The 22,137-nt window shown below is 40.7% G+C and overlaps 1 protein-coding gene across 1 annotated transcript; it reads left to right on the plus strand.

Moving 5' to 3' along the window:
* The first annotated feature begins 1,235 nt into the window (after positions 1-1,235).
* slc26a9 (solute carrier family 26 member 9) lies at positions 1,236-8,405 on the plus strand. The gene is made up of 19 exons (XM_022763064.1): positions 1,236-1,360; positions 1,578-1,717; positions 1,880-1,990; positions 2,145-2,320; positions 2,442-2,606; positions 2,703-2,855; positions 2,958-3,040; positions 3,156-3,303; positions 3,387-3,500; positions 3,611-3,688; positions 3,806-3,901; positions 4,013-4,119; positions 4,237-4,306; positions 4,399-4,491; positions 4,599-4,739; positions 4,902-5,153; positions 6,039-6,093; positions 6,453-6,589; positions 8,376-8,405. The coding sequence occupies exons 1-19, from the start codon at positions 1,236-1,238 to the stop codon at positions 8,403-8,405; spliced, it is 2,274 nt and encodes a 757-aa protein (XP_022618785.1).
* The last annotated feature ends 13,732 nt before the right edge of the window (positions 8,406-22,137 follow it).

The raw sequence follows: 22,137 nt of genomic DNA on the forward strand, positions 1-22,137 counted from the left end.
GTTGTCTTCTTGCTCTATACTACACAGCAGCAGTCTCACAAATGAGTAATTTAAATCATTCAGTTTGTGTTCGACTGCAGGTGCCAAAGAGTCCTTTTTGAGACTTTCAGTTTCTTAGGCTCCACCCACACGGTGCAGAGGGTCTTAAGCTGAAACTTGATAAGAAATCAAACAAGTGAGTAATACACACATCTGAGCCAAAAGCCTTCAGCCTTTGTGCTTCAACAATAAGGTACAGCGCTGTGTTTTCATACTTTTTCTGTGTTACTGCTTCTAAACAGATAGTAATGACATTGGGATGGGTGTGTTGGCCTCTTACTTGCTACTTGCATTTTGATTGTTTCAATCAGTAAATAATTGCGGGATTGTAGGAATTACATTTTTAATTCACAGATTATGAAGAACAGATGTTTTCTAGTTTATGTCCTTTGTGTGATTTAAAAAAATAGAATCTACTGTGTTGTGAACGGGTGTTCTTTTGTCATACGATGAAGTTAAATCTCTTAATATCCAGTTATTTCTTTTGTGCTTTAGCTCCCACCACAATGCTGAGGACAGCCCCATGTTCTATAAAGAGTTAATCATCTCCTCAGTCGACCATCTGTTCACTCTAAAGTCTAAAATGTCCATGTTTTTAAGTGCTCATGTTTTATCATTATTATAGATTTTTGTTCTAAAATATGAAATGCTGTGTGACTTGATGTAGAAAATAATTGCATGCAGACTGTAAGATTACTGAGGAACTTGTGTGTGTGTGTGTGTGTGTGTGTGTGTGTGTGTGTTTGTGTGTGTGTGCGTGCACTCTATCATTTACCTGGTGTTGATTAAATATTTTAGCAGTGCACCAGCCGTTGGCTTCATCTGTCAAGGTTAGATTAGGGTCTTTGCACTTGAAATATGTCAAAACAGCAACACTAATGTTAAACAGCATATTTATAATCCTGTAGATTAATAAGAAAGAATTGAGAAGTAAATTACTAAAAAAAATATGATTTTCAGATCACTTGGGCTATAATTTAATAAAAAAAATTTATTTTATTTTTTTAAAGATGAAAAATAAATGCAAACGTACTAACATTTTTATATTGTTAAAGTAACATGATAGTGATGCTGCCTTGACTTAATTTCTAGCTTGTAAAATGTAATTTATGAGACTCAATACAAGACTTAACTTCAACTGTTTGTTGATGCGTTTTTTTCTTTATGGCCTTAATATGTTTCATTCTGCTTCAGCCATGCAGCAGGACCACCCACGTTATGTGATTGACAGGCCGGCATATAACCTCCCAGACTTCGATAGGGAGTTTGACAAGAAGAGTAGACAGTTCCCTGTTGGAGAGAAAGTAAAGAAACTCTTCAGGTACAGAATTACAATCTCCCCGCACAGTCAACATGAACTACACATCTTTCTATCACACAAACTCTACCTCTGACAAGCTCCGCGTTGTGATCAAAGAGTGGAGACCCCTGTAGCTGTGACTCCATACAAAGTTTCGACATGTGTTATGTACTTTTTCCAAAGTAACAACAAGAAAATCTGAGCTTTTCAAAGAGTTTCTCTCGTTTGTTTCTGTCAGATGCTCTTTGCCGAGACTGAAGGGCTTGTTACTCAGACATCTGCCTGTACTGAGCTGGCTTCCCAAGTACAAAGCCAAAGACAACTTGCTGTGTGATGTCATCAGCGGGGTCAGCGCCGGTACCATTCAGGTTCCTCAAGGTCAGTCAGTCCTCTCCTGTCTCTGATCCTTCTGTGTAATAACTACTGAGTGAAACTAGCTGCTGCGGCATTGGCTCCAGTACGTAACATGTTTTTTTTGTAATTTTCTATATTTGATCATGACTATTTGACAGATCTAAAAAGGTTTCTGGTCTTTTCCAGGCATGGCGTTTGCCCTCCTGGCAAATCTCCCTCCTGTCAACGGTCTCTATTCCTCTTTCTTCCCCCTAATCCCGTATTTCTTCATGGGCACCGCTCACCAGATGGTTCCAGGTAAATCAGAGTGATTTATCTGCTGCGATTTCATAGGATGACAGTGATAAGTTGCCAGAACTGCACAATGCAGATCCGCTGCGCTCAGCCCGCCTCTGCCCAGTTTGCAGTATGCCAAAGAAAAAAGAGGTGACACACTACTCTCTATGTCCAGGCACTTTCGCTGTCCTCAGCATTATGGTGGGAATCGTATGTCTTCGGCTGGCCCCAGAGTCGGACTTCAGTCATTTCAATGCCACTCTTAATGCTACGATAGTGGACACAGAGAGGATGGACGAGGTTCGCCTTGGAATATCTGGAACCCTGGCGTGCCTCACTGCCATCATACAGGTACTTATAACACTAAAAGCTCAGCATTTTAAAGTGATATTATGAAGAAATGAAAGAAATGAGAGGCACAGTTTAATCAACAAGTGACACATTGAAAACTACCGTCTGTATGTCCGTGCAGATCGGCCTCGGCCTCATGCAGTTTGGGTTTGTTGCCATCTATCTGTCGGAGTCCTTCATCAGAGGCTTCATGACTGCTGCAGGATTGCAGATCCTCATCTCGGTGCTCAAGTACATCTTTGGCATCAAGGTGCCACCTTACAGTGGCCCGCTGGCTGTTATATATGTAAGTGTCTGTTTTCATACAGTGATTAAAGAACACTAAAATGCTGTGGTAGTTGATTTGCCAACAAAATAAGTCATTTTTTATTCGTTGTCACAGACTCTTATAGATATTATATCTGGCCTTCCTCACACCAACATAGCGTCATTAGTATTTGCTCTGGTCAGCAGCATAGTTCTGATTGTCGCGAAGGAGCTGAGTGCACGCTACCGCCACAAACTGCCCTTCCCCCTTCCTATGGAGATCATTATTGTAAGTAGTTTTATAGTTTATCACTCATCAAAGGACGCACTCTCTGATGTAGCAGTATAAAGGTGATGGTGGTGATTGCCCCCCTATTCCTGCTCTACACAGGTGGTGGTGGCAACGGCCATCTCAGGCCCTCTGCACCTTCCTGAGATCTATCACATGGACATAGTGGGAGAAATCCCTTTGGGGTAAAAAAAAATCAGCATTCTGATTATGAATGGCTGCTTCATTCATTAAAATCATGCGACTCATTTTTTTTTACTATGCAATTTAGATGTGTTTTTCTTGTCTCTATTTTTCCAGATTCCCAGCACCAATCCTGCCAACAGTGAGTCAGTGGGAAGACATGTTGAGCACAGCCTTCTCCCTGGCAATAGTCGGGTATGTCATCAACTTGGCTATGGGCAGGACGCTTGCAGCCAAGCACGGCTACGATGTGGATCCCAACCAGGTAGAAAATCAGCATCTCTTTTACTATTTCAAAATTAGTATTTTATTCCATTTTGTAAACACTGCCTGTTTGCTCCTGTACAGGAAATGCTGGCTCTTGGCTGCAGCAATTTCCTCGGTTCCTTCTTTAAGATCCATGTGATCTGCTGTGCCCTGTCTGTCACCCTGGCTGTAGACAGTGCTGGGGGAACATCACAGGTGAACGCTGTGTTGTAACTGTATTTACTCTTGCATATAATTTAACGAAGAGAAATAGCATGGACTACAAGAAAATAATTGCTAACTACCGCACCTGTGCCCTCTCATAGTTTGCCAGTCTCTGTGTGATGCTGGTCGTAATGGTTACTATGCTCGCATTGGCAGCCTTCCTGAAACCACTTCCAAAAGTAGGTGGACGTAAGAGTATGATTCCAGCATCTTGAAAAATTTTACAAAACATTTAAATAGAGGTAAGCGAAAGGTCTTGGCATGATTTCTAATTTATGTTATGTTTCATTTCCCAGTCAGTGCTGGGAGCCTTAATTGCAGTCAACCTGAAGAACACGCTCCTACAGCTCTCTGATCCCTATTACTTATGGAAGAAGAGCAAATTAGACTGTGTAAGTCAAAGTCATGCCTTGGATGCAATATTGCAGCACAATATGTTATATTTTTTCAGTATGTTTTTTTTTTTTTTTTTTTTACTTATTCCATTGTTCTTTCTCTTCCAGTGTGTGTGGGTTGTGTCATTCTTGGCCACATTCTTTCTTAGCTTGCCTTATGGAGTCGCTATCGGAGTGGGCTTTTCCATCCTGGTAGTGATATTCAAGACACAGTTGTAAGTAAACTCCATGTAATAAGTGCCAAATTTGTACCAGAAGTTTAAAAAAGGACAATGCAGCAATGTAAAGTGTATATTAATGGATTACTCCTTTTAACAATGTGTTCCTCGAAGTCGTAATGGTTCAGCAGTGGTCCAGATTGTGGATACAGATATCTACAAAAACCCGAAGGTGTACACTAAGGTATGAAAACTAAATATTTTTGTGTATTTTTGTCATTACACATTACGGAAGTGGACCCACAACTGTTATTTTCTTTTGTAATAACTCCACAGGTCGTGTCAATAACAGGTGTGAAAATTGTGAACTATTGTTCGCCACTCTATTTTGCAAATGCTGAAATATTTCGCCAGAGGGTCATCAAAAAGGTATAGTGAATAAATGACCTCTTTATCTGTCACTCACGGTTACCCAGGTTTGAATGAGGTGTGTTCATGCGGTGTGTGAGTGTTTACACAGGCATGTTTGTGTCTAGACTGGGCTGGACCCTGGCAAACTTATTCTGGCAAGGAAGAAGTTTTTAGAGAAAGAACAGAAGGAAAAAGCAAAAGAAGAGAAGAAAGACAGGGGGACAAGGAGGAGGAAGCCCAGCTCTTTGGTTACCATGAAAGTTCAGGTGGGGGAATACATGACATGTGACACACACGTCATAGCCAGAAACTCACACAAAACCTTTTTATATTTCATATCTTTGCTGTTAACAAAGATTACAAAGATCTTCTGAAAATACAACCTGTGCCCTTTTCTGTACACACTTCTGTATTTCCTCTAAATCTAGACCATATCTCAGCTTGAACTGCAAAATGACTTTGATATGAACGATGGCAGTGCCAACCAACCTGAAACTCCCACCAGCTATGTCAACTTCCACTGCAGTGACATTGAGCTGGGTGAGCAGACGGCTGAACAAGAGCCACCCAGTCCCTCTGCTGTCACGCTGGAGTCTCAGCCCATGCCCTTCCACACCCTCATCCTTGACTTGGCAGGGGTCTGCTTCATTGATCTAATGGGCATCAAAGTATTGATAAAGGTCATAAGCTTGTTTGCAGTACTAACAGTACAGTTCTATATTGTAAATTTCGAGGCTCTATATTTAGTACATGTATGGCACTGGGAAAAGGTTTAATAAGAAACATTTTACAGGGTCCATTCAACAGAATTGTTGGGACCCCTTATAGGCATGAAAATGTATGTCATAATTAACTATTAAATATAATGATAATAATAATATCCTGATAACAATAGGTTACTTCATACAGGAACTGTGCATTGTCTTACAAGAAGTGGTAGCTAGTAGAAAGGCAGTATTGTATTAACCAACGCACATTATCTTTTATAAAACTATTTATGTTTTGGTGACTAACCTAGTTTGTTTAATTTAACATCACGGCTAGAGCTCGAAATTTTCAGTTGACAGTTAATCGTAGCTAGCTAATGGTTAGCCTTAACTGACATTAACTGTCATCAAGAGTAATAATATCAAAGCATAATTTGGCATTTTCATTTCTGATGTTGAAATATTCATACTAAAGAAAAATTTACATTATAAGAGAAATGTTTAAATTGGAGTGAAAGAGAAATGTCTGAATGAAAAAAAAGAGCTACTAAAGAGAGCTACTAACCTGGATTAGACAAAATTGGGTTACTGCAGATGGCCTTGGCACAGTTCTACAGCTCTGCACTCCAGTAGCTGGCAGGTCAAAGAACCTCTTAGTCATAAAAGCTTATGCTTTCTGTTCAAATTCTTGTTAATAGCCTGTTGAAACATTTGTGGCAAAAGGTTGTTTGATTTGGAATTAAACCCTGGAGTTTCTTATTGACCCTTTTTATGAGAGAATTAAGAGTTTAGGCGTATAGAATTATAGTTTGTCCTGCATGTGTATTATCAATCTTCTGTCCTTTGATTCCCACACAGATGAATTCAAGCTATGCGTCACTGGGCATCAAACTATACCTGGCTAATGTTCAAGGTAAAATCTTCAATGACTTAAGTGCGTTCACACTCAGTTGGCTCTACTGAACAGTTGGCAGTCATTCATACAACACTGAGTCTGTGAAGGACACTGGTAGAGTCAGACTTTAGGGCCACATGTCTAAACACTTGTCATGGGTTGCACGTGTCTGTCATTTCCCAGGGAGATAAAGGGATGATCCACAGTAATTGTAATTTATTGTGATTGATTACTTTAAAGCCTCAAATCGGTATTTTTCTCTTGGCAAACAGTATTTTCATTCAGTTTCGCTTTAAATACCGAATGAATGTTAGGCAAAATGAGTTTCACTGTGTGTGCAAGTCCTTCTTTGATATTTGTTGTCTTGCTGCTTGCAGCCCAGGTGTATGAGGAACTGGAGGCTGGAGGAGCTTTTGATAAGGGGAATATTGCCCGCAGTAATCTCTTCCTTTCCGTCCACGACGCCATTCTGTTTGCTCAGCACACCTCCGGTGAGAGGCGAGTCTCCCTAAAGGTAGGCCCCGCTGTATGAAATAACGTTATCATACAAATCCTTTTCATAACATCACATACAAACACCTGCTGTTCAAAGGTTCTGAGGTTAGGGGTGTAGGGAGAGATTAAGAAGACTAGAATAGCATGATTTATTTTCTAAGTAAGAAATTCCTCTTTTTTTTAGCACAGCCTTTTTCACCTTATCAGGTCTTACAAGGGTAAACAAAATATCACATTGGCTTGTGCGGCACAGTGAGTGCCACAACAAACAAAGTTGTAAGTTACACCAAGGTCATGCAGCATATTGAGTGTATACTGAGTGTAGATAATGCAAAACTGACCATCTTTAATTTTAGGTTTTTACAGCATGTGTCACCACTTTTAATTGGAAAATAAAGCAGCTTTTTAAAAACTAAAAGTATATTTAAAATACATGTCAACCGGCAATGTAACCCTTAGATGTGATCACTTTGAAGATCACTTCAAAGATGCTGCTAACACACACTTAAAGGTCCTATATTTTACACTTTTCCGCTGACTGTTTTCTGAGTGATCGAATAAAAAATATAGACGATTTCAGGTCAACAGAGAAACCAAAATCCTGCCAGGCTGGACGGTTCGTGGGTCAAGATGGGTTAGGCTTGCCGCATGGCTAAGGGGCGGTGACTGCTTTGTTGTGACATCAGAAAGTTACAGAAGTCCTGACGACTCGTTTTAAGGCACAGTTTCTGAATACAGGCTGTGTGCACTTCTCCATGACTGAGCGCTTTGATATTTTCACTGTATTTAGACCTACTTTATAATCAAAAAAGACATGGAAATCTTATTTTATACCATATGGGATCTTTAAAACCAAGCATATTCTACTACTTTAATGTCTTTAAAGTCATGCCAGTGTTTATGATATGTTTTATACACACCTGTTTTACTTTAAATGTGAACGTTCTCTTTGTTGGCAGCAGGAAGAGACAGCAAAACAGGAACATGCCTTTAACATCAATGAGGAGATGGATTTGGAGCAGGTTTGCCTAATCAAGCTGATACAGTGCACAATAACACATTTTGCCTACATACTTTTATTTATCATGAAGCCATTATTATATATCTAACAGTAGTTTTCCTTTTTATAGGAAATGTTTGAGCACTGATTGCCACAGTGGAGACGAGCAGAGGAAAGATGCCAAAAACACTTAGAATAATCTTCAGTGTCACTGTAATTTATGGAAAATTATTGTTGCCAAAATACACTCTGTGCACCTTTTTTGCTGACTATCAATTATCCAAATAAAATGTTTTACGTTGCGTTTGTGTACGCAGTAATCAGTACTTGACTCCACTGACAGGGGGTGGTACATACCAGCACAAGACACCCCAACGACAAGTAGGCGCTGAGCAGATAATGAGGGGAACTCTAAGTCTCAGTTCCTACACCGCTCACAATAACTGCAGAGTGTGAACCTGCTGACTGAGCAGTCATACACAAGTGGTCCTGTAATTAACTGAGAGTGTGCGTGGCCACAGCTGTTAGGTACAGCCAGCTGAGCAGTCTGGCTGTAGTCCCTGTGGAGGCGAGACGTTGAGAAAGGCTAAACACGAATGAAAGGAGGAATACGTAGCATCAGCACATTCACGGCTTTGTTGTTTTCTAAACTCTATTTAGGTCCACAGTCTGCATCATTTTCCAAAAAGGAAGAATGAAGCTACAACAACCAAAATAACACTTGTAATTGTTGCCAGTCGCATCAGTGGAGTGACTGTAACAAATAGAAAATATGTGGGCCAGCTAACTTGTGTTTGTGTCGCAGGTGCTCAAAGGCCCGTTGTGTCAAGCCTAGCAGCAGGCTGACAGTGGTGTTGGTGTGCCTGTGATGCATGAATGGATTTATGAAGCTATTAAGAAATCATCCTAAGGTATTCTGGCACACATCTGCTATTCTGCTCCCCTTCCTCTGCAGCAATTTGGCACCACAAGTGATTACAAGGTTTCTATGGCCATCAGCTTTAATTTGGAGCTCTGGGAAAGTCTCTCATCACTTAATATGTGTGTGTGTGTGTGTGTTTAATTTCATCACCTGCAGCACATCCTTCTCTTTTATTTTCTTCTTCTTCTTTGTCTGTAGAAGCTCCTTGCTTGAGCCTGATTTAATGAATATGAATTTGGGAAATATTCTGATTGAAATCATTTCTTTGACCATTGTTTGTCACATAGTAATGAGCTACTATGCCACTCTGCCTGAACCTGACCTGTCTTCTCACATATTCTGTCCCAGTTATACATAGATACACGCATACTGCAGGTTTGAGTACGAAGTGTTTTTACATTGGAAAAGTGACAAAATGAAGTATACTCATAACAGTAAGTATACATACTTTTTTTTAATAATTATTTTTTGGGCATTTTGCCTTAATGCGATAGTTGCAGTGAGAGAGAGACAGGAAAGTCGGGGAGAGCCGCAGGTCGGACTCGTACACGGGCCGCTGCCGTCAGGACTAAGCCTTCGTGGTACGCGCTCTACCAGTAGCTCCACAATTAAATACACAAAGCAAGCAGCTCTGCTAAAAAAAATTAAAATAAATAAAAGTATTTTCCCATGGAAAAACATTTTGAAGTTTAATGGCAGCCTAACTGACATGCATTGATACACATATTCTATCATTTCCTGTTACAACAAAATGGTAAAGTATGATGATTTGACAGCAGAAGCAGCATACCAGGACAATAAGTATATAATACTGTACACAATTAGAACGTATGAGGTTGGGACTACTGTCTTCACTGACATCCAGTCTTTCAGAGATTACAGTGCAGAGTCAGTTAAAGCACTTGTTGTATAGTTTCTCACCTTTTCCATAGATTCATTTAACATTTTCTAGCTCACATCTGGAATACGCCCACCCATCACTGTCGGGCCACCCTCTGTCACTTGTCAGCCTCTTTTACCTCTCCGGGCCCTCATTACATGGTGTGCTGCTCTTATTCTTTTCATTTATCTAAATTTACTCTAGGCTTTGGCCTATTTTACTTTTTAATTTGACCTTCTTGATATTGTGCCATATAATTACCCCTTATCGGTAAAGCTATAGGTAGAGAAAAACCCTAACCTTTCTGGAGGTCAACTGGTGATTACATTGAATTATGAAATGCTTCTAGCTAAATCCTTTTTCAAATGAGATACCGTTATAATGGACTAGCTTCTCAATCCCTGTAATTGCAAGTTCACATAAAAATTAATTTTACACCCCTTGCACATTCATTGACCATGATGGTTTAATTAACAAGGTCCCTTTTAGAAATTTGAGACGGAGAGATTTATGTATTAAATTTGTTTACACGCCCAGTGGTTTCATACTATTGAGACTAATTGCGTGGTGTCAGAGGGTATCTCCTCGTTGAGTCATGGGACCTTGTCATTTAGTGCTCGCCTGCTTTTATGAAAAGCCGCCCCTGAGACAATATTCAGCTCTGACCTTTCAGAATCAAGATTTAAATTTGGAGTACTTTAATAAAGAGCAAGGAAGCCAAATTTTATTAAAAGACTGTTCTTCAAATGGGCTGTGGGCTTGTAAGAGTCATCTCAGGAAATGAGGATGATAGAGCAACCAAAACCACTTCTGTAAATTTAAATAATGGCTGTTTGACATTGATCAAGCGACAGCAGTTGGCGCTTTGCATATGCATTTTACAGGCCTATGTTTTGGGGGGGGGGGGGCTATTCTGCTTCATTAACACACCACTTTGCAGCTAGGGAATCATAAATCTTGATGGTGCAATGTCAGCAAATTGTCTTTGGAAAGGGTTTATTTACAAAGTTGCTGAGGGCAAATCTGACCACTGATAACTGGTATTAATTAATGTTGTGTATTGTTTCATTCCAGTAGTATAACAGCAATTAAATGCACCAACAATGGAGCATTCTCTGGTGATTAATTAAGGAGTACATTTATTGAGTCTGAATCTCTGACTAGAGGATGGTTAATAATTTACAGTTAAATTAAGCCACAACCCCATGTCTAATTTAAAAAACAAACAAAAAAAAACTGCTTGCCATTTTTACTTTGTAACTGCAACTTGTAGATGTAACAAGTTCTTTCATTTCATTATTTCATTTCATTTCACGGTGCCATTTTTGCATTAAAAGCAATCACTGTGTTAATTATTTCAAAAGCTAGTGACCGTTATGGAATGATATTAACTACAAACAGGTTTTCTGCAGCCGCAGTTTCAAACCCTGGCCGAGAGGTCTGTATCTTTTTATGTTTTTAATCATTTTTGTGGGAAAGGAAGGAAGGAAGGAATTAAATTAAAATTTCATAAACAGTGTCACAAACCAAAGCTGAAACAAGAAGATAAAGCTTTAGAAAGATAAACAAATTTGACCTTCCTTTTGAACATGCCATCAAGACAAAGATAGATTCGCAGCTATCGCGTCGGACGGATATGCAAGTCAGTGTCATCGGTGCAGTGTCTTATCAGCCCATCAACTCATTAAACAGAGCGGCAGGTACTGTTTGCTCTCCTGTCTTCTTATTAGATAAAAACTGCAGTGTGATGACTGCAGATAGCAGCTCCTCACTGAGCCGTTGAATATCAGCGGGGAAATTAGACAAGACAATGCAAAACAGCGCAGTGTGGTGCAATGCAAAGGGAACTCATTAGAGCGCTACAGCAAGGGAGGAAACCACATGATGTTTGCAACATGTCATCAGGGGTGTTGTGAGTGTTATTACACAATCATAATTTGATATCTTGCACACGATTACTTGAGAATCTGGCATGATAAAGCCACGAGCCAAGAAGGACATAAATGAGAAGAGGCTTTGATGCAGTATGGTGACTTAAATTAAGCCAGTGAGTTGTATATTTGTATGCTGATTTATCATTTCAAAGGGGGGGGGGTCCATTTCATGTTGTTTGGGTTTTTCTCCATTTCTATTTTCCATCTGCACTGACAGGATCTCAATACAGCTGTGTAATATATGGTTGTAGCCATATGCAAGTCAACATGTTTTTGTGGGAGGCAGGCCTGTTTGCAATGATGATTAGCCTAATGCACAGTAATGATAAAGGAGCACTTGAAATGTCTGTAAGAGCCATCAGTCACACTTCAGTCACATCTTTACACTCTAACATGCACTATTAAAGTCAGGCTTGAAGAATTGAACTGTCATGAGAGTGGCTCGGCTGACAGCTGAGTAAGACTTTAAGAACAGACACCGGCCGTGTCTGACCGTCTACAAATGTCTGTCGGATAGAGCGGGCTGAGGCCATTAACCACACAAGCATTAGTGAAATTGACCCCTGCTTCAGTTGAGTAATGCATCAGAATCATTAACACAAATTAACTTTGCAGTGAGCTCCACATGAAAAGTGCCCCATGCAGTTCTCCATGTGATTCTCATTAACCTCAAAAACATGATGCTTACACGCTGAAAATAAGGGAGAAATGGGAAAAAAAATAGTAGGGTTTGAATTTCAGTGAAAAAAAAATCTTTCAGACCAGCTTTGGTTTGCTCTGTTGTTGTCTAGTTGTCCCATGGGTGCCTCTGTCTGTCTCTGGTGCAGAGGAAACACACCTGTGTGAAGCTCAGAGGAGAAATCTCCCGCTTTCATCTCAATAAACAGACAAGCAGGGAGCAGGCAGCCGTTACTGCTTCTGTTTACCTCTCCATCATGACTCACTTTTCATCTGGGCAATTTAACTGCGGTGGTGATTATTATTAACTCTTTTTAAATTTCAGCTAAATTAGATTCAATTAATCGGATGCATGAAGATTTTGAACAGTGAGTCATGATATTAAATTTCAGGACAGAGGATATTACAAAAACATAATCAGTCTTTAATTACCTCTTTGTGTTTTAAAGTCATTAAGTTCATTTAAACGTACATAATGCAGTATTTCAATTTCGACACGATGTGCTTTATAACATACTGCACAAACACTCTTAAGTGAATTGAACTTGGAAGTTTGCACATTTGCTACACATCTATATGTATGCAAGCGCTCACTCGCATCTTTGGCCACTTAGGCTTGTGAAGCGTTTTCCTGTTATTGTGACAACACCTCTGCTTGGTGATTCAGTGCACCTGGTAACTCTATAAACAGCTGTTTACCTGCAACACATTATGACCATCTACTCACCTCTCTCTCTCTTGCATTCTAATTGTCAACAACTGCCAATCTTAACTGCTTCTCCACAGCTGCTCTTAGAGGTAAAGCAAGCAAGAACAATATACAGAATATGGCAGAATGGAATATGTTTGTATAATAGTTTAAAATACGACTCACTAAATATATTCCTGGAGTTTTGTAACTACAGCAGAAATCATCATGTATTTTATTATAATAATATTTTTTGCTCTTGGTCTGTATAACTATTGGCATAATTTTCTGCTATGACAGCTCACAGGTTTCTCGTTGCCATTTAAAACCGCTCACACGTAGAGTTATTAAAATAAAAATCCTAAAATATAATTTAAATCAGTTGATTTTCTGCTGTAATGACCTGTAATGACCACAGGATGGCACTGTGGCTTTATCTGTAAACCCACCGAACTGCTCTTGTCTGATCGGTACCAAAAACTTTGAAGAAGTCTCAGATTCCCCCAAAGGAAACCATGAAAGACAAAGTTGTGAAAGCTGGAGCTGAGGCGATTAAAAAAGAAAAAAAGTATGACTTTAAAAGAGCTGGTGTTGTGATCTTGTTCCCTGTGATCCATATATATTGAGCAAAGGGAGAATGATGGTTGAGTGGGGACTGCAGCACCTCAGTGGCCCCGCAGATGAATGAAGATGCAAATGGAGGGAGGGGAAAGTTAAAGCCTTTAGTGACACTAAGCACACCCCAGAGGCCGTGGTGCAGAACTCTCAGCCTCGGCACATCAAGGACGCGGCCCCTCTGTCTGAGTGTCCCCTTGGCACGCATCACATCCCGTCCATCTACATTTTCATCCAGACAAACACTTGACTCCTTACGCTGAGCTGAGCCAATGACAAGAGACAGATGTGCCCTCCTCAGAGAATCCAGCTTGATAAAGCTGCCACTCCGCAAACTATCAAATAACCCAAAGAAACCATCGGAATAAAAAAAAAAGAAAAAAAAAAAGAAAAGAAAAAAACCTATTTTACATGAGAATGGAAATACCTGGAAACCGTACCCTCACATGCTGGCTTATTCCTTGGCTGTAAATGTCAATTTCATGTCAGATTCTTTCTCTATTCATCCATGACGTCTGTGATTGCTTCATCCCTTTGCATGAGAATGGCTTGAAATGAACATTTGCCTATTCTGGCGCTCAGACGTCTGTAAATGAAATGCATCTTAAAGGAGCAGGTAGCAGACAATCTCATGATCAGGCTCCGCTTTATAGAATATGAGATTGTGCACCGCACTGTATATAACCCTGAGTTATGCAGCGTGCATAAACAGGCCTGAGGTGTTTCAATAGTTTTCTTTATCCTCTAAGAGAAGCTTCCTGGTGGTACCTTGGCTATGCTAAGGAGTGTCACAACCATGATGCTGGCCCCATGTGGCATGTTGTTTCTGTGAGTTATTCAGGCATACAGTACTCTGGCTTTCCTCTCCACTGGTTACAGAAATACAGGTGAGCCCGCAGCAGGTGAACCTGTCATAGTCAGCACCTGCAAGATCCTAACAGCCAGCAGGGGAAAACTGAAGGACAGAGGAAGTTTTGTCGTGAAGAGTTCTGCTGTGCCACCTGGGAAGCTTACTGATGAAGGTGAAACACAATGTTATCTAAGGACACATGGTGGGAAAGACAAACTGCTACAAAATGTCATCGCTTTAATGTTACTGGTTTGCTTTACATGTCACAGCAGGCAGTTTACATTGGTTTATGCACTAGATTATCAAAAAATAGTATACTGCAGTTTATGTCTGATTCATTAAGGTCATAAGTCAAAACTCAAATCCATGCCCCTTTGGCCTTTTAGAGCATTGCTCATACAGTTCTGCTTGGTATTATAATTTGTTTAAATGTTGATTTATGAACTAATTGTCTGTAATTGCTGCTTAGCGCCACTGTTAATCCAAGCTGTCTGCCTCCTGAAGCACATTAGGCCAGATTTGTATAATGAAGTAATTAGTTCAATTACCAAGAAGAAAGTAGGGATAGCGTAAGAAAGTGGGAACAAGAAGCTAGAAAGTACTCCAGTGCCACGAGCGTCTCGCTATTATGAAACTGTTTGTCTCAGCAGAGTGTGTGAAAACACCCTCATTGTAAGCAAATGCTTTTCTTAATTAAAGCTTGCACATGTCAACAAAGTTAATTTGAATCTTCTAATATGGACATTTTCTGATTACTGACGCTGTTTCCTGGACCTCCTTCACTGCAGCATCTCATATACCAAATTATTTCAGCTTGCTAACAATGCTCGCGAGTTCACACCTTTAAAAAAAAACAAAAAAAACAAAAACAAAAAAAAATATATATATATAGCTCCATGTCTTCTGTCTGACTTCTGTCACCCGCCAGAAGCTGCCATCGCAACCAAAAGTGCTCCATTGTCTGCTAGCATTGTCATTGTTATTAGTCTTTTGGATTGCCTGTGGAGGTATCGGCAGGCTCTGGGGAAGCAGGCGCCAGGCTGGATAATTAGTTGTCCTTCGATGCCAGACGGGCACGACGCCGTCTCTTGGAGGGGAAATGGAAAGTGGCATCACTATCACAGTAACACCGGAACAACCTTTGGTGTGAGGGCTGGGTTCCAGTGCATCTGTCACACCACTAGTCATCTACCCACTGGCAAGACAATGATACTTACCAGCCTAGCAATACGCAGCATGGATAATTACTTTATCTGAAACAGCATTATTCTTGTCATATTTGTCAGAATTAGTTGTGGTTTGGTGGAATCGATATTGAGTTTCTGTATTGGCACTGTGGACAAAGAGATTGCAAGATTTAGGCATTTAAAATCTTCCATAAAAGAGATGTATCTGAAATGTTGGGGATGATGCCAACTTTATTTTCACCTTTTTTGCTTTCTAGACTACTTTTCTAAACTGCTGATTTGACCTCCCAGAAGCTGCAACTTCCAACATCGCATCTCCAACCATGAGCTTACAGCTGGAACTTCTAGCGACCCCGGCGTGATGGCTCTGCTGTTGTCTGCGGGAGATGCGGATGATGACGAGGAGGATGAAGATGCCCGCAAGCAAGGTGCCTCCGAAGCCCAGCAGGATGCCATACAAGAGAGGCAGAGCCACGTCCAAAGGCCCTTTCTGGTACAGAGGGACAGGACCCCGCTCTACAATCAGATCCAGGTCACGCCATGTCAGATCCCTCACTGACACACACACACACACACACACACACACACACACAAACAGGAAAGACACACTCGCAATCTCAAAGGACTGTGGGAACGTTTTTGTCAAGTTTTAACTTGAGAGAAACACCCGGGAGGATCAAAAAAGAAAAAAAAATGGACAGGTGATAATTACATTTTTGAATTTCTAGGTATCCTGGGAAATACTCCTCATATAGTGAGAGTGTTGATGTTGAGAAGTAATGAGTTGGAAGCATGCCCACGGCCACCAAATCTAATCCGGCATCTCATCGAAACACTTAATAGATTCAGGGTTCAGTGAAACATTACATAATTTGTCTTTCCGGCTGCCTCCAGAGGGATAACCCAAAAAATCTCCCCTTGACATCAATAGCCCGAGATATTTGGGATTAGACTCGGTTCTCAATCGCTGATTCTATTTTAAAATGCACCAAACTAATATGTCTCTTTTGGAGGAATCATACCTTTTCTTTTTCTGACCCTCTGGCCTGCATGCCGGGGGTTTTTTGCATCTGATGGGACGTTTAAAGAGCTCACATATTTGTGATAATCGTCAACGTAGCGTTTCAGGCTCAAGGCTTTGTCCTGGTTGATGTTCTTCCCCACTTCTGTGAAAAAAAAAGCACGAGGCCAATTGAAAAGTATGTCTACGCACTTCAAGTGCTAAAGGTGTATATGTATTCCATCCTATGAAAAGTTGTAAATTTGGATTTAATTGTTGTTTTCTTGCCATGAACATAATTAGTTCTGGCAGGAGAACAACTGCTGTCCTTCAGTTCAGAATGAAATGCAACAAAATGAACCACTCAAGTTTCTACGTATGAGTAGATCTCTTCAGAACAGCAATCAAGTACACGATAATTGCCACAGTCTGCATCCAAACAGTTTTTTTTCCATCAAAGCCACCACTGCCCCCCCCCTTCCCCCACCCCCCTCATGTCTTATAACTCATCTCTTCCCATCCTCTCCTTGTCTTTTTTTTTTTTTCCTCCAAAGCTGCTGATGAAAGGAGCAGATGGTTTGTTCTGTGGCTGGTGTCAGCTCCACTGAGTCCTCTGTCAGATCATTTACACCTCCCTCTATCCAACGCCACTCGGCTGTGGAGTTGTGTGCACACTGGACTGCAACACATGCCAGAGACTGGCAGTGTGCAAAATATGGCACTTTTGAAGTTCCAATTAATACGAATCTCAAAGTAATGAAGCAATTACGCACCGTTGTTAAAGACTCGAGGAGGCCTTCTTGACCGAAATAAACCAATTTTGAAAATACACTGCCATGTACCCAAAATGAGGCTTTGTTCCAATTTCCTTTTGTCAAGGGACATGCTGTGATGTCTGCTCATGAGATTTGCTGCTATCAACAACACTCCACTGTACACAAAAAGTTAACTATTTTAATTTGAAATCCATTACACATGGTGGCATTAGACAAATTGGTCTATTTAAAAAAGAAATTATTCTGTGCTACGAGAGGCACGTGTTCTCTCTGTCTCCGTTTGTTTCTCACCAATGGCGATGTCTGTTCTGCCGATGTGCTGCAAGGCGCGTGAAAGCCTGTCGTAGTAGGTCTGCTCGCCGTTCCTCAGCAGCCAGTCTGTCAGCGCCGTCCGGCACTGAGCCTCACTATCTACTAAACACAAAACATATGGCCCTCAGACAGACAGGTTGCTGCCAGGAACTCCCCGAGCTGAGCTGGACATGTGAGAAACAGACAGGTCCCAGGATGGACTTTTCCTTATTTCTACCTTATTACAGCTCATAGTGATGCCTGTTCTCTCTGTCTCTGAAAGCGCTCTTCTCTTCTCCTTGATATTTATGCCTGTAACTTTTATTGCATATAATAGACATGAATTCTGCGGTGTAATGTGCCAAAAGAGAGACGTGTTTCAGATGATGATGATGATGATGATGATGATGATGATGATGATGATGAGCACTGACCCTCAGCAGAGGAGGCATCTCTCTTGACTCGAGGCTTCAGATCTAGCTGATTTTTCTCTGGTGAGAGGCGCTCGAGATGCTGGAAGATGTTCTCCTCTGGGTGAGAGAGGGCAAACAGAAGGTCCTCACACTCCTTAGACGTCAGCAACTCCACTAAACGCTCCAGCTGATAGACATCAATGTCTTCTGCCACTAAACGCACAGACCACAAAATAGTTAGCAGGTTGTACCAACTCCAGGGAGAACAGAAATGACACCAGTTGAAGCCAATAAGGGATGGGACCAGACCACGAATTATACAGTGACAATCAGGGAGGTCAACAATTTCTCCAGGGTGAATGGGAACCCAGTACACTGCAGGCACATGCTTCAAGTGAACTGAGGTGTTGGGCGCACATGTATTTTAATATCGTTCAATATTAACTAAACCACTAAACTAAATCACCACACCAAATAAAATAATAAACTCTCTATTGATGTCAAAACGTATCTCTACAGCAACTAATCCTCCAGTCTCACTGCTTATGACTGAGCACCAGTGTTTGCTAACATCAGATAATGTATAACATTTAGTGGTAATGAAATGACAAGCCAACACTGAACATGAAAGGACACGCTACCAGCTAGCTAAAATGAGAAACTAGCTAACATTAGGTAGCTAAATTGTAATTTAAGGCTAAAGTTATCATCCGGAGATACTTGACACAATCTAATTCAGAAACTTTGATGGTAAGAAAGTAAAGTGTATTGAACAAGTTAGAAAGTTAGCTATGGCTACTTACATTTACCTACAGTTTCTCAATTTGCTTGTGTGACGCACAGGAGCAGAGAGTTGAGGACGGGCAGGCAGACAAGGCGTTAGAAATGGTACAGTCCACTTTAGGTGTGCCACAAAATTCTTCTAGGCATATGAGAAATATATTGTGGTATTTACAGGTAGGCTACGAAGATTATATGGGGGGGGGGGGTCTCAAGTCTTAAACCCCCATAATTTGAGCCTTGATGGGACCATAGATTGTATTCAGAATTGGTCAGATTAAGGTATGACCATACACTGTAAATTCCAGTTAATGAAGCATGGTGCTGACACCACATAACATTTCTGCAGCATGGTTGTGTTCAATTAGCAAGTGCTGCTTGTGTGGCGTGAAACTGTCATGTTATACCCCTCTCAGCTGCAGAGAATAGAAACCGAATAATCAACATCTCACACAGCAATCAGCAAATTCAAAGACTTTTCTTTTTCAGTCGAATTCTTATGACACGCCGGCTGCTGATGTAACTGCACCTGATATATGAACATCTGCTCTCACCTGTGTCCTCCCCGAGTGTTGAGCTTAGAAGTAAAAAGATGAAGAAGAGACAGAATTTCCAGACTTTCATGTTCAGCTGAAGAAGTACAAACTCAATTCATGCTGCGGACATTATATGAAGTTTACGTTCAAAACTGACAAATGATCTAGAATTTGCTGAACTGTGAACAGTGTTACTGTATGAGTGACATTCTTTGTTGTTTTTGAAACAGCCAGTCGCTATGCAAAAGATTATCATGCCACACAGAATATGGTTGTGAATACATTTGTTTTTTTTCTCTACTTTGTGAGTGATAGGAGAAGCAGCAAATGTTTGTACAATTTTACTGAAGGGCTGCAACAGTTATTTTCCTTACTCATTAAAAGTCCCATATTGTATAAAGTGAAATTTCCATGTTTTGTTTGATTATAAAGTAGATCTAGGTTCTATATTAATACTGTTAAAGTATCAAAGAGCTCAGTCCACAGAGAAATGCACACAGCTCGTGTTCAGAAACCGAGCCTTAAAATGAGCCCTCAGGACTTATGTAACTTTGTGATGTCACAACAAAGAGGCCACCGCTTTTAGCCATGCCCCAAGCCCAGCCCACCTGGACCCACCATCCAACCTTGCAGGATTTGGTTTCTCTGAAATCTGCTATATTTTTATTCGATCACTAACCGTCCTGTTGTTACTAGAGAGAAGCCTGAGAGAGGAGCTGTAAAGCTACACTGAGATGGTTTTTGTTACTTAAAACCACAAATATATCTTTTTGTGGATCAACACTTCAGATAAAACACAGGAAAAGTGTAAAATATGGGACCTTTAATCAATTATTTCTTTTGATCAGTAAAATAAATGTTTAGTCTATAAAACGTCAAAAATAAGAAGTTAAGAACCCACAATGTTTGAAACTGCCTATTTAATCTATTCTGTATATTCAATTTAGGTTGCAGCTTAACCACACCACACAAAACATATGGATGCACCTTCTCAGTATTTCAGCTTGTTCATTGTCTCCACTCCTAACTGTTTTTGTGTTGTCTGAGAGACTAACATTGCTTGTAGCAATGCACTTAAAAAGTCTGACATTGTTTAGTGACTAAAATACATTTAGAGGCCATTTGGGGCGGGGGGATCCATTCTATGCCACTGAGACCAGGAGGGTGCATTTATATTTATATGAGAGTACCCAAATGCATAACCATGGGCCAACAATATGTTACTTTGCTCTGTGCTGTTGTTATTATTTCCCATTTTAAAAAGTGTCCAAAGGGGATTGATTGTCAGGATCCAAAAACAAAACAGACCCTGGCAGTGAGGGGGCATCCACATGCAAAGCTCTGTTTTATTTTAAATTCTATTGAACTAAAAGCTTTATCGATACTAGGTCTGTTTGGAAAAACCCTGCAGCTATAGACTCTGAACTTTACAAAAACTATAAAGCCTAGCCTACATATGGAATCTGTATTACTTGCATTGCAAAGCAGGGTAATTAATGCATGTGTTGTGGAGTAGAAAATTAAACTGTAACATTGCAGTTTGGAAAAGTGAAACAGCAAAGACTATTATGTTTGTCTTTGCCTTTGATGTGCACTACTGGAGAGAAGTGTGCAGGGAGTAGGTGCATCTCTCTAGCAGGGAGAAACATGTTTAATGACATTATTGTGTGGGCTACACTGAGGGCATGTTTTAAATTGTTAATAAGCTTCATTTGCCAAACAGTAAAGGTTGTTTGTGTGGGCTGAGTCTCAAATTTTCTATGTTGGCTAATGAAAAAAAATCATGCTCTGGGGCTGAGAACCACAGAAACTTGGGTGTGGGTGGTATAATGGCTCTGTAATGATTTGAAATGTTGCACTTGTAGAAAAAAAAAGAAACACTGGGCACAAGGTCACGAAATTTATTCGCATTACTGAGCTGCTCAGTAAATCATCTTGAAAATACACGCATACAGAAAGTTTTCTTCTATATGTCACCGGAAAAAACACAGTACCATAAATCACACAAACAGTAGGATCTCTTAAATTTCATATAGTTTACCACAATCAAAAGTGTTAAACAGTGGAAATAAATTGATTTATTTCTTTGACTTCTGACTTGGATGCCTTCTGGTACTTTGACTGTTGAATGTGAAGCCGTATCTCCATGTCTCTTACACTTCACACCACTGAAATCTGGTTAAATACAGATACAGACTCCGGTGGAATGAAGGATAGAACACATGGAATATTCTTGCAGAAAGTGTCTGAAATTGAACACACAAATGTGCACATACAAACAAACAAACAAAAAAACCAAACAAACTCAGCCTTTTTCAGATTTCAGCTCAGATTTTCTCTGACACATCCCAGTTTTCCCAAAGTGATGCTCCACAATAACTGCGTTTTGGCAGAGATACTGAGTGGGAAAGTTACATTAAGGAAAGCCTAAAGCTTTACTTTCAATGTTAAGCTGCAGGATGGAGGTCGACCCTGGCACCTGGTGCAGAGCAGGCGATTGGGACTGTGTGATTTATGAGGAAGCCTCCGAGGTTGAGGGGGTGGCAAGTGAGTGCGGCAGGAATTGGATGCCGGCCTCTCCCTTTTCTTGAGTTTAAGTCTGAGCCTGAGTCTGAGCGAGACCAGGCCTGCCCTGATCTGTGGCTCCAGGGTTTCAGGCTGCTGTTGAAATCCTGGGCTCTGGCACGTTATCACAGGCCTGAGCTGAATGACTCTAGTCTAGTCATCAGTGATGTAACCCCTCCGCAGCCCTCTTCGAGCCCACCACCGTCACATCACGGTCAGTCTTCCTATCTGTCTGCCTCAGGGTCCCACTCCTGGGGAAACACTACACCAACTCAACACTTTCCTCACTCCCCACACCTGAAGCTTTCTGATAGTCATACTTTTATGCATTTAGACAGGCACACTTTTTTTCTGCCACCCACCTACGCCCAAAGATCTCTGTTGCTCTAGCCGTATCTTAATATAAATGCTGCCTCAAAGCACATGATTTCCCAAGGTGATCTTGTCATTTT

This window comes from Seriola dumerili, unplaced genomic scaffold (assembly GCF_002260705.1).
Source record: "Seriola dumerili isolate Sdu_G_001 unplaced genomic scaffold, Sdu_1.0 BDQW01000468.1, whole genome shotgun sequence".
Classification (NCBI taxonomy): Eukaryota; Metazoa; Chordata; class Actinopteri; order Carangiformes; family Carangidae; genus Seriola; species Seriola dumerili.

What these genes read in the sequence shown, in the direction of transcription:
- slc26a9 (XM_022763064.1), top strand. Translation starts at nt 1,236, where the DNA reads ATGCAGCAGGACCACCCACGTTATGTGATTGACAGGCCGGCATATAAC. An exon ending in AAAGTAAAGAAACTCTTCAG is followed by an intron (nt 1,361 to 1,577) that starts GTACAGAATTAC and finishes TGTTTCTGTCAG; the next exon opens with ATGCTCTTTGCCGAGACTGA. An exon ending in GCCAGAGGGTCATCAAAAAG is followed by an intron (nt 4,492 to 4,598) that starts GTATAGTGAATA and finishes GTTTGTGTCTAG; the next exon opens with ACTGGGCTGGACCCTGGCAA.